At 39.9% G+C, this 14,854-nt stretch overlaps 1 protein-coding gene across 2 annotated transcripts in view; it reads left to right on the plus strand.

Moving 5' to 3' along the window:
- The window catches only part of arhgef39 (Rho guanine nucleotide exchange factor (GEF) 39), a 95,364-nt gene that overhangs the window by 17,555 nt on the left and 62,955 nt on the right, over positions 1-14,854 (plus strand). For both annotated transcript variants that reach the window (XM_051954283.1, XM_051954281.1), the window contains exon 4: positions 6,064-6,184. In XM_051954283.1, coding sequence (XP_051810243.1) covers positions 6,064-6,184 — 121 coding nt within the window. The remainder of the gene's footprint in view (positions 1-6,063; positions 6,185-14,854) is intronic.

The following is a 14,854-nucleotide window of genomic DNA, read 5'->3' on the forward strand; positions in this document are numbered from 1 at the left end:
CAGAAGCCTCTGCGGTAAAATGTGGGTGGGATAAGAGAGTCTTCAGCTCTCAGTCTGGCCCGCCCATAGACTGGTCCTGCCCCTAGTTGCTCTCCGGTCCAGCCTGTTTGATGACACTTTTTACGTCACTGGCTCCAAAAAATCCAAAATGGCGACCAGGAAGTAGCAAAATCCGGGCTTCATTTTCTCGGCGTTGAAACCAACGGGTGACGTCACGGTGAGTTCACACCTGCTCAAACCTAGAGGCACAGTACAGGTCCAAGATTTTAGAAAGTCAGTGACATACAGTGGTGTAAAAAGTTTTTGGACACCCTTGTGTAGAAATCTGTTTTGTGTTTCAAAAGGTGTGGCTGAATTAGACAGAACAAATACAAATGATTTTTTTTGTTTATTGTGTAGAAGAAAAGCTAACAACACTAAACTCTTGACTGTTTCAATATGTCAGTTCTCAACATTGTTCCACCTACAGTGCCCTTGATCAGTGTAGGTGGAAAATATGAATACAGCTGTTCGGAACATTAACCGAAAAATGACCTATGTCTGAAAGGGGCTTGAATGACAGCAGTGTTTCCCCTCCTATATAAACGACGAGGCGGCCCGCCTCGCTGGAATAGGCTATCGCCTCATTAAAATTTTGCCGACACTGCCGCCTCACTGGTCCGCACCAAAAAAAAAAAAAAATGCTAAATATTAGAAAGCATTGACACATAAGTCCGGTATATTCGCCGCTGAAATCAACAGAATGGCAGCCTTTTCTCACCGTGGGTGAAGACAGCAGGCACATCCCTGTTGGTTGGTAACACTCAGTTCTCGTATGACATCCCGCGAGTTCGTGTTTCAAATGTCGGTCGTTCCGATTGGTGAACAACGAGCATGGCGGACAAGAAGCGGCAGCGCTCCATCGTTTCGTTTTTGGGGCTAAAAGCAGGTGTGTATCACAGACATATGTCAAATTAAGTATCAAAACTATCGCATGTCATCAAAATAAAGTGACCAACGCAGTGTAGGCATCGATCTCGCTTCCTTTAGTGAGTTTGCTTACTGTTTTGTTGTCCGCCGCGATATGAATTGACAGTGCAAAAATGGCTCCCGTTAAAACATTTAGGCACGACAAAACCCGTTCTCACGAACGAGACATGATTTCAACGGAATATGAAGTTCCTAGTTTCTTTTGATAAAATTATTTATAGAGTGCCCGAAATTATAGCATTCAATGGCAAAACTAATTCTGTGTTCAAATTCTAGTTCTGTGTTAAAAAAGTAACAGTTTTGAAAACAGAACTAACTCCTTCAGAAAACCAGTTGTTAACCCAGAGTTGAAGTTTTCTTTCACATTTTTAAGTAAAATGAAGGTCATGACATAACCTTTTTATTATAAATAAAAATGAAGTGGGAATTTGGTACCTGACGTAGTTGTTTTTAGAAAAAAAGTAAAAGTCACCACTTGATTCCAGATTCAAGTCCTTTGTCATCTTTTTCAAATTTGTAATAAGAACTGATGTGGCATTTTGGAATGGCTTGTGGAAATCTGACCAGAATATAATAGACTGGACTAGTTGACATGTTTTGATCGCAAGGACAGGTGAGTTTATATTTGTCATATTTTCTCCCTGTCACTAATTTTTAGAAAAGAAACATGAAAATTTTATTTAATTTAGTTTTTGGAAATGGCTACAAATACAACAAAATGTGCTCCAAATTGTGCCAGAATGCCCCATTTTGCATCTTGATTTTCAAAATTTTTCCGGGGGGGCATGCCCCCGCACCCCCCCAGTTGCTTCGCGCCTCCAGCGCAACCCACCACCTCACAGCCATTTCAACCCAGGGGAAACACTGGACAGAATGCTGTCACTTCTACAGATTGATGAACCCAGCAATATTCCATGCCCCATGTCTGAAAGGGCTTAAAAGGGTATTATTAATCAAGACTATTAGGATGATTTTTGCACTGATGTCTATAATGAGAGCAGAAATCTTTAGTGAGAGCACTGCTTCTCATCTCTGCGCAGCCTAATAGTTCTCCGCTAGTGATTCACATGGGCTAGCGTGTGCACAGTTGAGGCATATTCATCTGGTATTCCTGTCTTAACTCCGGAGTGCAGTAGGAATAGTAGTAATATATCTGATTTTCATTAAGCTTTGTCAAGTTACATAAGAAGAGGAGATGTGAATACACCGATCAGGCATAACACTATGATCACCTGCCTAGTATTGTGTTGGTCTCCTCTATGCAGGGATGAGAATTTTCCGCGGATCTGCGGAATTCCGCGGATTTTATCATTGCCAGGGTCATTCTTGTGAATCGTCTAAATTCGAGGGGAAATTTTTTTGGGGGGTGAGGTATGTTTATGGGCGGCGAGTCGTAAAATCAAACGGCTGCTAATATCCACCGCGCTGAATGCAAGCTGCCACTCAGTGAGAGCAGTCATGTACCGTACTGTAATCGAATCACCATGAAGTGTAGAGTCCAGGGATGGGAATTTTCCGCGGATCTGCCGATTTCATTTCAAGTTTGAACACTTTATTGTCGCTGATACTCCTGCGAGATGGTAACGACGTTAACGATAGCTTGTTAACGACAATTGAAAACGGCCCAGCGATTGGAAGTTGCTGCGCCGCTGCCGCCGCACACATATCCCCCCCCGGCAACAACTTTCCGCTGGAATCAGAACTTGCTGATCCCATCCTTGTCTATGCTGCTAAAACTCCTCTGACCCAGTGGTTCATGGACTCAGAACCTCTGGAATTGTCCTGTAGCACCGGGATGGTGGCAGTGAATTCTGTGGGTCGTGTGGGTTGCAGGGTGGGACCTACCTAGATCAGACTGATCCTGGTACATCCCACAGATACTCAATAAGGTCTGGATCTGGGGAATGTAGAACCCAGGTCAACTCCTTAGATCTGTCACACTCCCCAGGCCACTCCTGAGCAGTTTTTGTGGTGTGTCGGGGTGCATTATCCTGCTGAAGGTACCAACTGGCATCAAGGACTGTGTTGCTATGGGAGGTGGGGAGTTGAGGGGTTGCTTGACCTGCAGTGTTTCGGTGGGTGGTACATGTCAAACATCCACGTGAATGTCAGAACTCAAGGTTTCCCAGCAGAATGTTGCATCATAACAAGACTATCGATGTTATTCACTTCAACTGTCAGTGGTCGTAATGTTGTGGTTGATGTGCTGTGCCAGTAGTTCTGCTTGCAATTGTTAATGTGGCACAGAGAACAGGCAGAAGAAAGAGAAACTCAATTATCTCTACTTCCTATTGTGACAAAGAGGAAACAGCAACTTGAAAGAGCTGTCGTGCATTCAGAAAGAAATTTATAATCAACTAAAAATTTGAAAGGGTCTTGCTAATGTGGGCGTGGGGGATGACGGTCATAATAAGAGCAGGTATAATCTGAGAGGTAGATCAAACATTAAGTCACATGGTGCAGTATGCGTGAACACAGAATGAATCCCATTACACAGTTCGTTGAAATCATCAAAATGCGCCCGGATTTGCTTTAGTGATCAGAGGCTATCTTTATTTATTCTTGTATTAATTAGCTATTTATGTTTAATACATCCTCATGCTGTGTTTTGACAGTTAGTATTCCTCTACTAAGCCATGCCCACATGAAGGTGCCTCGGTCTGAATTTTGTGGTGGAGCTTGTGTTTGCCCCAGATGTGGATTAACATGACACACATGGAATGCTAATGCTATCTCCATCCTGCTGCTGATGGCCAGGCAATTTAATTGCTTTGAAAAAAGTCTAAAAAATGTTATCCATAATTTCATATTTATCATAATAGCCTCTGGCAGAGAGAGGGGAAAAAACGGAAACACAATTTTTCCCGCCCTTTGCCCTCGTTAGAACCCTCTGCGCTGCTCCTGCATCTCCCGATTATAAAGGAAGCCTACCTTGGTGCGCAACTTCATTAAAATCTATTTAAATCAACTTCAACGACAAAGTGCTCCTTCTTAAAGCATGTATGAACAGATGTCTCTGGGAACATCATTAGAGGGTAGAAATATGAGTGTGTGTGTGTGTGGATAACAAGCTCCTTCACAAGTGTCAACACCCCAACCAATTGCGTCCATGTTACTGTAATGTGCCTGACAGGCTCAACGACTGCTTTGCCTCTGCCTTGATCCAGTTGTTTTGCTCCTGAGTTCAGCGGGCGTGTTCTCACTACAAAGTGGCCCTGGGTACCCTGAAGGTAGACACACTGTCTGAGTCTCAGTAAATACGTCCCCCACCGGGAGAGGCCTTCAAATAACACTACAGAGCTCTGCCTGCTAAATCACCCATTAACGGAAAACAATCCTTTGAACTTTGCTCAACCTCCACACTCTAAATATGTGTGCATTTGCTGAGAATGATGCCTCAAATGAGATCTTGCCTTATTTGAGCCCCTTCTTTCCAGCAGTGCATTCCCAAGCAGTAATGTGCACTAACTCAAAGTCTGAATGTGGTTTGACTGCAGGCTAAATGCTCACGATGGGGTGGGGGTGTGGAGGGGGTTCTGTGTTGCACTAAAAAGTATGGCACACATATTGAATTAGTTCCTACTGTCATGTTGTGTGTTGGAATCAGGAGTGTTCTAGTAACTTTGTCATAATATTTGTTGAGCTTGTTTGGATACCCAAAAAAATGAGTGACAGTGAGCCAATGAATTATAATGGCAAACGCAGCTTGTCCTTTAAATCTATGGTGTATTTTTCTTGGGGTTAGCAATGGATTGATTTGAGGAACGCATAACATTTCAATGTTTTTGACAAATATTGGGATTGAATATTTTTATTAGTAAAAATAATCTTTAGGACTGTGTTGGAACCTGATTAGTAAACGTGATTTTCAGTCCTCCAGGAAGCAAAATATTGTCAACTCAGCATCACATCCCACCTCTGTTTAACAGCAGTACAAGATATTACTTGTAAATTAAATTTACAGGCAATAGGTCCATAGTTTTTTGTTGTATCGTGTCATTTTACAGCGAAATTGATCTAAACTAACCTACATCTAACAGTGTTTGATGCTGATATCTGATGATCTGCTGTTCTGCTGCTGACTGTTCTGAATTTTAATTGCCTCAGAAAATGTCCCCAATAGCTTCTCACACTGTGACCTGTGACCACACGGACATGAGATGGTCACCTAAATCATATACTGAGAGCAAGCTCCACTGTTCTATGTGTTTTAAACAGCAAAAAGAACATTTTTCTCTCAGTAATGTATGTTTTGAATGTAAACCATCTTTGACTGAGCTAAAATTATGGCATGCAGAAAGCAAATAAAAACAGACAAGAGCTAAAAATTCATGTATTATTTGGCCCAATAGTTGGCAGTTGCCATACAGCTTGTTAAGACAAATCGTGCTATATAAGTTTATAATTCTAGCCTAGCCATGCTAGACCCATCTTTCTGATGGCACAGGGGTCTAGGGAAGCTCGACAGGGAGGAAGGCGGGCTAAAAGGTTGTCTATCAAATCCCTCTGCAGCAATTGGGTAGGTATACAACCAATCAACGCAACGAATAGGCTGACGTAGTTCCGAGAGCACCGGTGGATTGTGGCTAAGTCCCATTAGCTTCCCAACCAGCGGAGCCGCGGAGCCAACTGGTATATTAAGGATTTGCCATATCCCGTCGGCATAAGTCCAAATACGTCTTTCTTCTCAATGAAACACTTGAGTGCCGTCCTTTGTTTATCTTTCAAGTTGAATTTTAGCTTCAAATCTTTAAGGGCTGTGGCCAAAGCCGAGTCCAAAGATAACTGTTTATTGTGCGCTGGTTGTTTCTGTCAGAATCGTCACGCCTCTGTCGTCACTTCGTTACGCCCGCCTTCTAACTCTACACTTCATGGTGATTGGTCCGGCCAGTTTTAGGAGAATCCAGCCTCGAGCCTTATGGAGGGTAACTAGACCCGCCCTGGCAGAGAATTAAATTCGTTGCCGTGGGTTGTCTAGCGCGGCTAGGCTATTATAATTCATCAGTTCTTGAGAATTTAAAATTGCAATTTTTTTCAAATTATGATTTCTGATTTGAAATTAGTCGTTGCAAACTTGTGTGTTTTTTTTTGCAGATCTCTGCTTGTCCACTTGGAAAATGGCTACTTTGGCAAAGGCCTCGACCAGTTCTGTTCACATTTGCACCTCTACAACACGTATGTGGACAACATCTATAATGCTAATAAAGCACTTGGGGTAGGTACACCATATTTCCACATGACTACCACAACTCTGTGTGACACTGTGTTACACTTAACAGCATTTGTTTTATTGGACTTTAACAGTCCCTGTGAATAATTTGTGCAGTGTTTATTGTGTTTTTGGTCTAATGATTCAAAACAGGACAGCAAATGTGTAAGTGATTATTGGATTCTTTGTTGCTAGCACTAGTGTTGTCATGAAACTGGATTTCTAAATTCGATATCGATATTTTGAAAAAATATCGATATTCGATACGATTTTCGATACCACGCAACCATAAGATCTCTGTCCGAAATGTTTTCTTTTTATTTAAAGAAAATGACAGAACAAACGGTAGTGAATGTTTTCACATTTCATTCAGTCTATTTAGTCTATTTAGTCCTTAGTAGTACAAATAAAACATCAAAAAATCAAATAAAAGATGCAATCTGTCTGTACTTTCAACAGTTTCCAGTTCCAACTATAATACAGTCAGCAAGTTAAGTATGTTTAATGAATGAAGTTTTCACACAAATCCCTGAAGCAGTAACAATGCTCAAATTCAAAACAAATACAAAAAGCCTGAGTCACACACTGCCTTAAAAGCACTTAAGGCAGGCCAGGCATTTAAGTTCAAGTAAAAATAAAAGCAGCATAATCTTCTATTTTCAAACAGTCAAGTGCAAGTAGTCCACTACAAAAAAATTATGAACTGTCTGGACTCTGGAACTGGAGTAATGCTAATGATAACTATTCTCTCACAATAACAGTATGTGCAATTTGTGCATGCAATGTAATAATAATTAAGAAATGAAAAATATGTCAAGGAGGTAGTGTGCTTATCACAGTAGTCTGCCTATTGATATATTATTATCAATTATTGATATATATTGATATAGATTGGTTGATATGAATAGAAAATAAGATGATGCAGTTAACTTAGACTATGGTAAAAAAGAAATGAACTTAGTGTTGTGGCTCGCAGGTTACAGCATTTAAATTGTTAGTTTGAATCAGGCCTTTATAATGACTTATCAATTTAACTTAGAAATAAATAAAAGTAAAGTAGTGAAGCACAACAGCATCTAAGTTCATTTCTTTTTTATCATAGTCACTCCTACCTCATCTTGGTTTCTATTCATATTACAAACTCTCTAGAACGGATATGGAGCCTATTGTTTGCCAGTTTTAGCCATCGCTATTCACTAACAAGACAACAACACACACACACTCATCAACACACAGCACTTCTGACGTTTCTTTTGTCAATTAAAACGGGTGGCGAGGGTCCTGCACATGTCATTACCATCTTGATGAGCCAGCGTTTACATACCGCAAAAATAAAAAAATAGTAGCGAGCGAGTGAGTCGCGAGCACCTAGCACGCAGCAGTAGCAGCACTGACATGGTGCGTGGGGACAGGGGAGGGGCCGCAGCCGGCATGCAGGCAGGCAGCAGAGTGTGCTGTGTACGGGTGGTGCTGTTTTGCGACCAACGGGAGAGGTACAAACTGAGTATCGGTATGTGGGAAAATGCATATTGAATTGTTTTTAGTTCATAATTATCGATATTTATCGATAAATCGATATTTTTGACAACACTAGCTAGCACAGTTCCACCACTTTTACTTTTAAAAGAAATCATAGATAAACTGGGGTGAGTTATTTAAACACTTTGACCAGCTCCTATCAGTTTAATTTGAGTCAGTTAATGCATTATTTTGCATTACGCATCACTTGGTATATTTACTGGTCTCGTGTGAATGACAGTATTGCGTGTGTACCACGGCGATCTCTGGCACTGAGAGTGGAATGTGTGATTGCAACCTTGGGGAACATCAATTGAAAAGGGACTGAGGCTTGAATGACAGAATGCCGTTACTTTAACGGACTGATGAACTGATGTCCCATGTCTGAAAGAGGCTTCAGCGATGTCAGTACTATCAAAGTACATAGCCAGTGGTAATGCAGTGCATGTCAGCACAGAATTGCATGTATAAAATTCAAAACTCTGAGACTTGCATTCAAAGCTAAAATGAAAACAGCTCCCTCCTGCCTCAACTCTCTCATTCAGCTCTACACTCCCTCCTGCTGACTACGCTCAGCCAACAAAAGGTTCCTGATACAACCACCACAACAGGTCTGGTCCATACCTAGACTCTTCTCCTCTGAACACTTTTGCACTTGAGAAACTGCAAAAAAAAAAAAAAAAAAAATCCTTCTCTGTCTGCACTGTCTGTCTGATTATCACACTTGAACTTGTTTTATGGCTCTTATCCAGGTTGTTTTCTCCTGACTAGATCCATGCTTGTGTTGTATCGACTTTCAGATGCATGTTGCTTCAGATAAAAGCGTCTGCTCAATGAAATTGTAGAACTGTAGAACTGTACTGTGAGGTTGCCAGGTGATAAATTTATATATATATTTATACAGGGTGACCCATAAGTTTGGAAACAAAGTTTAACTGCAGTGTCTATTTCAGTTGGGGGTACATGAATTCACTCTTATTTTACCCATTTTTGTTATAGCATAATAAAATAACTTAAAAGCATAGTATTTGCCGAGTGCAATAACTCGGAAGAAAATTAATAGAACCATAAGGTACAGGTATGCTGGAGCATAACTTCAAAATGCAGGCCATCAGTGTCAGATTTCAAAACTCTTGATGGTAAAGTATCTGACAGTTTTAATTTTTTTAAACATCCAAAAGTCCTATGAGGCAACATTTACTGGCCAGTTTGAGGAACCTTCATAAGCATGAATGAAGATACATTCCAGAAGATACCAGTGGAACCAGGTGGTGGAAACGTTCACAACTTTGTATAAGAAACAAACATGAACATGTCGAAATATGTTTGTTTTACACTAATCTGATACTCTTCTGAATATATCTGTGGTACTGATTTATTGAAATAACATTATATTATTTGGATTATAGGCTTTTCATTTGTTTCCAAACTTTTGGGTCACCCTGTATATATAATTTAATTGCCACCTAGGAACAAATAAAGTTTTCTGAATCTGAATAATAAGGTGTCTGGCAACTGTCACTATAACAGGAGACACTACACAGAGGTTATGGGTGGACGGACACATTGTTCTTTGTCCATAAATTGAAAATGTGATGACTCCTAAGCTGGTTTTCTAATCAGTTTCCAATGAAAGTGTTGGGAGGTATATATAAACTTTGAACAAATCGAGGCTGCCACAAGTCATAAGTCGTGTTTATATACAGTCTGTCATCATAACCTATGTCATCAGTGGCAAGTATCCCAGTTTAGAGGAAAAGAGTCATGAGATCTGATTTGGCTTGTTATATCATACAGCCCCTTTTGTGGATTGACCTGCTGTAAGTGAGCAGCAGAGATGTCCTGTTTCTGATGTTACAAATACAGTATTGCCCTAAATAAGAGTAGAGATGTGTCTGCAGAACATTGAGTAATTGCATTGACTATAGGCAAAGCCCTGCAAGTGTATATTGATACCCCTGCAAATTGACTAAACAGGAGAGCATGTTGTTAGTGGGCTGCATAGTGGTTAACACTTTTGCCTTGCAGCAAGAAGATCCCGGTTTGAATCCTGGGGTGGGCCTGGGATCTTTCTGCATGGAGTTTGCATGTTCTCCCTGTGCATGCGTGGGTTTTCTCCGGGCACTCCGGCTTCCTCTCACAGTCCAAAAATATGCTGAGGTTAACTAATGATTCTAAATTGCCCGTATGTGTGAATGTGAGTGTGATTGTTTGTCTGTATATGTAGCCCTGCGATAGACTGGCGACCTGTCCAGGGTGTCCCCTGCCTTCACCCGAGTCAGCTGAGATAGGCTCCAGCACCCCCGCAACCCTAGTGAGGATAAAGCGGTGTATAGAGAATGGATGGATGGATGGATGGATGTTGTTAGTGTCACAGCAGACTGCAGGAACTGACTCAGTGCCTTAATTAGAGCAACCTACGACCCACATTGGTCTAATTATATTTTCAAACCAAATTAGCGTTGTATCAGGAAAATGTACTGAAAATGCATTTTGAAAATAAGGAAAGTGTAGTATTACTCGGCATGTAACAGTTGGATGAAAATTCTGTGTTATTGCTAGAGAGCACATGTATTACTTTTTCATTTTTCCTATTCTTTTTATGGGTTATATATAGTTTAATGTGCATGTAAATGGTCTGCAAAGTTATAAAAGCCAGAGTTAGTTATTTTTTTCTAATGCAATAAAAGAACAGCCTGTCATTGTGTACCCAGCATTTTACTGAGGACTGACAGTTGCATGATTGGGTTTAAGTCAGGACTTTGCGGAGACCAGTGTAAAACCTTAATTTTGGCCTGATTTAGCAATTTCATCCTGCTTTTCATTTCCTTTCGACTCGTGATTTTAGATTTTTCTGAAAAATGTGGAGGTAAAACCCTCTTCTTCATTATTCCATGTACAGTGTGCCATTTCCACTCATATCAAACAGCCCAAGAACAGAATACATCGCCCTATACCAAAAACTGTAACTTTTTTACTTTTAATTTTAGTTGAACATCTCCCACCATCTTTGCAAGTTTATATAATTAATTGCCCTTTAGGCTTATTTAAAATTCTTCTTATTCCTCTTCTTGTTATTTAAAGTCTATTTTTTACAAGCTAGAAATGCAACCCTGCCTTCATCTTTGTGGCAGTGCATTTCCAGCTTACCCAAGAGGGTTAATAAATAGTTTATTTTATTACTTTAAAAAGTACAATATTCGCCTCACAGATGTAGTGGATTTAAAGCGTAGCTGTAGCTTGTTCATGCGCAAACAACAGTAATTGTGTGAATTTGCTTTGTTCCATCACACCACTGGAAGCAGATCATGTTGTAGTCCTGAGGTGGCTGGATCGTGAGTCAAGTTAAGCCTGTTGCTACTAGAGAGAATTTCAGTATACAGAAAGGTCATTATTTAGACCCTCCAGAAAAACGCGATTATGCGATCGCATGAATTCCCGCATTAATCACCAAAATGCCGCTGATTATGCAGGGATCAATTATTTCCCGAAAGGCCGCATAATCCCCGCAAAACAGCGCATAATTCCCGCAAGAATCTCACATTTCCACAAAAAAAAAGAGAAATATGCAGGTCCCACTTGATTTCACAATTTCCGTGTAAAATGAGAAAACTATAACCAATATAAATGGAGTTGTGACTGAGTTTTTATGTGACGCCCGGCCTGACGTAATCAATTCGCGCATTCACACACACACACTAGAAGCACGAGCTGATGCGGAGCGCGGCGCTCAGAGACGAAAAACAAGAATGGCGAATGCTCAAAGATCACATTTACCGACGAATATTTCACCCAGAGACCGGGCAAAACAGTACCCAGATTTACTGCACGAAAGTGCGGGGAAACTTTTTTGCACCCCGTGCAACATCGTTCTGGAGTACCGAAGCCTAGTAACAGGATGTAGGAGAAGAATCACTTTTCTTCCCAGTTCTTACATATTTCGCATCTTTTTGCATGTTTCACAACTATTCGCATACTTTGGAACTTTCCGCAATTTCCCCGCATAAAATGGCATAAAAACCCTGCATATTTATTTGCATAATCAAGGATTTTAGCCCGCGGAATTAAGGATTTTTGCCCGTGTTTTTCTGGAGGGTCTAATTATTGCTACCAACTTTCCCAACATAGTGATTGTATGTGACAAACTCTTTGCTACCAAGGTCACAATAATTCAAAGCCTATCTTGATAAAGAAATCAAAAGAAGGAAAAATAAATATGTTTGACATTTACTAGTGATTGTGGTACCATGTTTCATAAAATTATTTGAAGCACTGTGAGCTGGAAAACCACGAGGTCATATTACTATCATACCTGCTTAATGCATGTCTAAATAGTGGTTATAATTATTAATTCTAATAAAGTGTGGCACCTTACTCATCATTTTCAAGCTCTTATTGGTGCCAGTTACTGAAAAAAATATCAGCCTCTTAAGGTAAAAAAAAAAAAAAGGTTTTATAGTTGGCGAAATATCAGAATAGAAAAAACATTGACTTTTTTTTTTACCAAACTGCCACCATCATATAGTTAGTTTGCTCTGTTCTTTCAAAGCAGGGTTGTACCCTTGAAGACTATATGTGCAGAGCAATGACCATACAACATGTCAGGTCTCTAGCGACATTATTTTTCCACGTTACAGCACTTCAAACATTGCTCTACACAAAAATTGACATGGCCTTAAAAAATCTCACTCAGAAACTAATGTTACCATGACCCCAGATTTTACATATGGCCAACTCAATCAGTATTCACCTTATAAAAAAAAACCAGTTACACTGAAGGTAGTGAGGCATCGGGCATTCAATGAACTGAGGCGGAATTACCCTGTAGGGTGTTGTTACTATTATTAGTATATTACCTCAACTTAATAAGTGATTCTTTGAAGTTGATGAAGATAAGTGTTTTTATCGTATCCCACTCTGCTGACACTTGCATGACAGCCAGCTAACCCGCTGCATGTGAGCTGCAAACACAACAGCTGAAACTCAGTGGCATGCATTGATAGGCATATTCGAACACATGAGCAATGTTTAGTTTGACGATTGATCTAAATGACAACGTAACGATTACTGTTATCTAAATATCAACACATATTCATGGTGACATGATTTGTAAATGCATATTTACTGGCATCTCTCCCACTCCACCTTCCCACACCTCATTTGGAAATGCAACATAATGAGTGACTACAAAATGATTTGGGGGTTTTCGGGCAGTGTGTGCACCTCGAAGGTGACCTGAGATTCAGGGGTCATCAGTGGTTGTGACATGTCCTCCTCTAGTTCTGTAAGCTGCATGCACATACCTAAAAATATATCTCACATTCATAAATATGAAGTGTAGTCTATTCTGAGTGTAATGTATACTAGACATTTTATTTAAGTATTTTACTGATATTTTTTAACACAGGAAGAGCATTCAGGAGGAGAGAACAAGGGAAGCTCAGTTTGGCTTTAATTTTTGCCAGATAGCGAAGGTAGTTTCAGTAATGTATGCGCTAGTCTGAAGTATTTTGCTAATATAAAACCAAATTCTGAAAACATGCAGGGCCTGTTTAAAGTACTCACCTCCTTGCAAGTTTTCCCCTTTTTCTGGTTTTCAGCATTGACTCATGGCCATGATGCTTAGTTGTTTTGAGGTGAAACTGGTTTCTACAAGGTAATATCAATTCAATAAAAATAGAAGCCTTAAAATAAGTGACTGTATAAACATTCACCCCCTTCAAGTCAGTAATTAGTAGATACTTGGCCACTCCAGAACATTCACATTGTTGTCACGTTGCTAAAGTGGTTCACTCTTGTCAAGATTTTTTTTTTTTTAGAACTTTATTGCCATATAACAGGGCAATGAAATAAACAAAATAAACAAAAACATTAACATTGTCCTGAGACTGGGCATCATACCAAATACAAAATCAGATACAAAATGAAGAAAAAGAAAATACAGGCATAGGTTGAGTCCTACGACAGGAATTCTATCATTGGCCCCCACTTCCTCTCAAAAACAGGGATTTTTAGTTGCAGTTGTGCTGTCAGCTGTTCCATCAAGAAAACTTGTCTAGTTTTTTGTGTCCACTGTGTAATTGTCGGTGGCTCAGGTTTCAGCCAACATATTGTTATCATTTTTCTTGCAGTCATTAACATTAGATGCAGCAGATATTCTTGGTCATGAGAGACTGTCCGGAAAGATGTCCAATAAAAATATTAAAGGGTCCCAAGAGAGGTTCACTTTCAGATGTTTTTCCAGTATGTCCTTAATGTTCTTCCAATAATTTCGAATAGCAGGACAGTCCCAGAAAATATGAGCCTGGTCACCCACTAAGCCACAGTTTCTCCAACATGTGTTACTTTTACTGGTTTTCGAAAGAAAAGTCTTTAACGGCGTTCTAAAAAATCTTATTTTCGATTTCCAGTCAAATTCTTTCCAGACCTGACTCCCCACACCATGATGACAACCTGAGCAGATATTTCTCCAGACATCATCCTCCAAAGTCACATTTAGCTCCAGTTCCCATTGCAGTTTTACATGTAGTGTATCATCCGACATATCACTCAACAATTTTTGATACATCAATGACACTTGTTTTTTCATTACACCACCATTTTCAACCAAATTAATAAAATGTTTTTCTATATTTGTTGGTTCCCTTCTAATGTATTCCCAGTCTAGGTGCTTTGTTAAATAGCTTCTTATTTGTAAATACCTATATAAATCATTTGAGGGTATATCAAATTTGGCTCTTAATTGGGTAAAATCTTTAAAGACATTCCTTTCAAACATCTGATTGATTGATATGAGTCCTCTCTCAGCCCATCCATTAAAGCCACTGTCCGATAGAGATGGAAGGAATTCAATATTTCCATGTATTGACATAGCTCGAGATAAGGAAACCTTTCCCTTCAATTGTTTTTGGATTCTATTCCAAATCCTTAGTGTATGTTTGACCCACAGATTTGCAATTTTTATTTTTTTCTGGGACTGCTGGCTGATAAATGGGAGACGTGAGAGAGAAATTCCAGGCAGCGAATATTCTTCCATAGAAACCCACTGTACTTCTGGATCACAAATGATCCATGCAACCATAGCCTTCAGTTGGGCTGCCCAGTAGTAGAATTTCAAGTTGGGTAGTCTCAGCCCCCCATTTTCTTTGTTTGACATCA

Source organism: Acanthochromis polyacanthus, chromosome 1 (genome assembly GCF_021347895.1).
Source record: "Acanthochromis polyacanthus isolate Apoly-LR-REF ecotype Palm Island chromosome 1, KAUST_Apoly_ChrSc, whole genome shotgun sequence".
NCBI classification, from domain to species: Eukaryota; Metazoa; Chordata; class Actinopteri; family Pomacentridae; genus Acanthochromis; species Acanthochromis polyacanthus.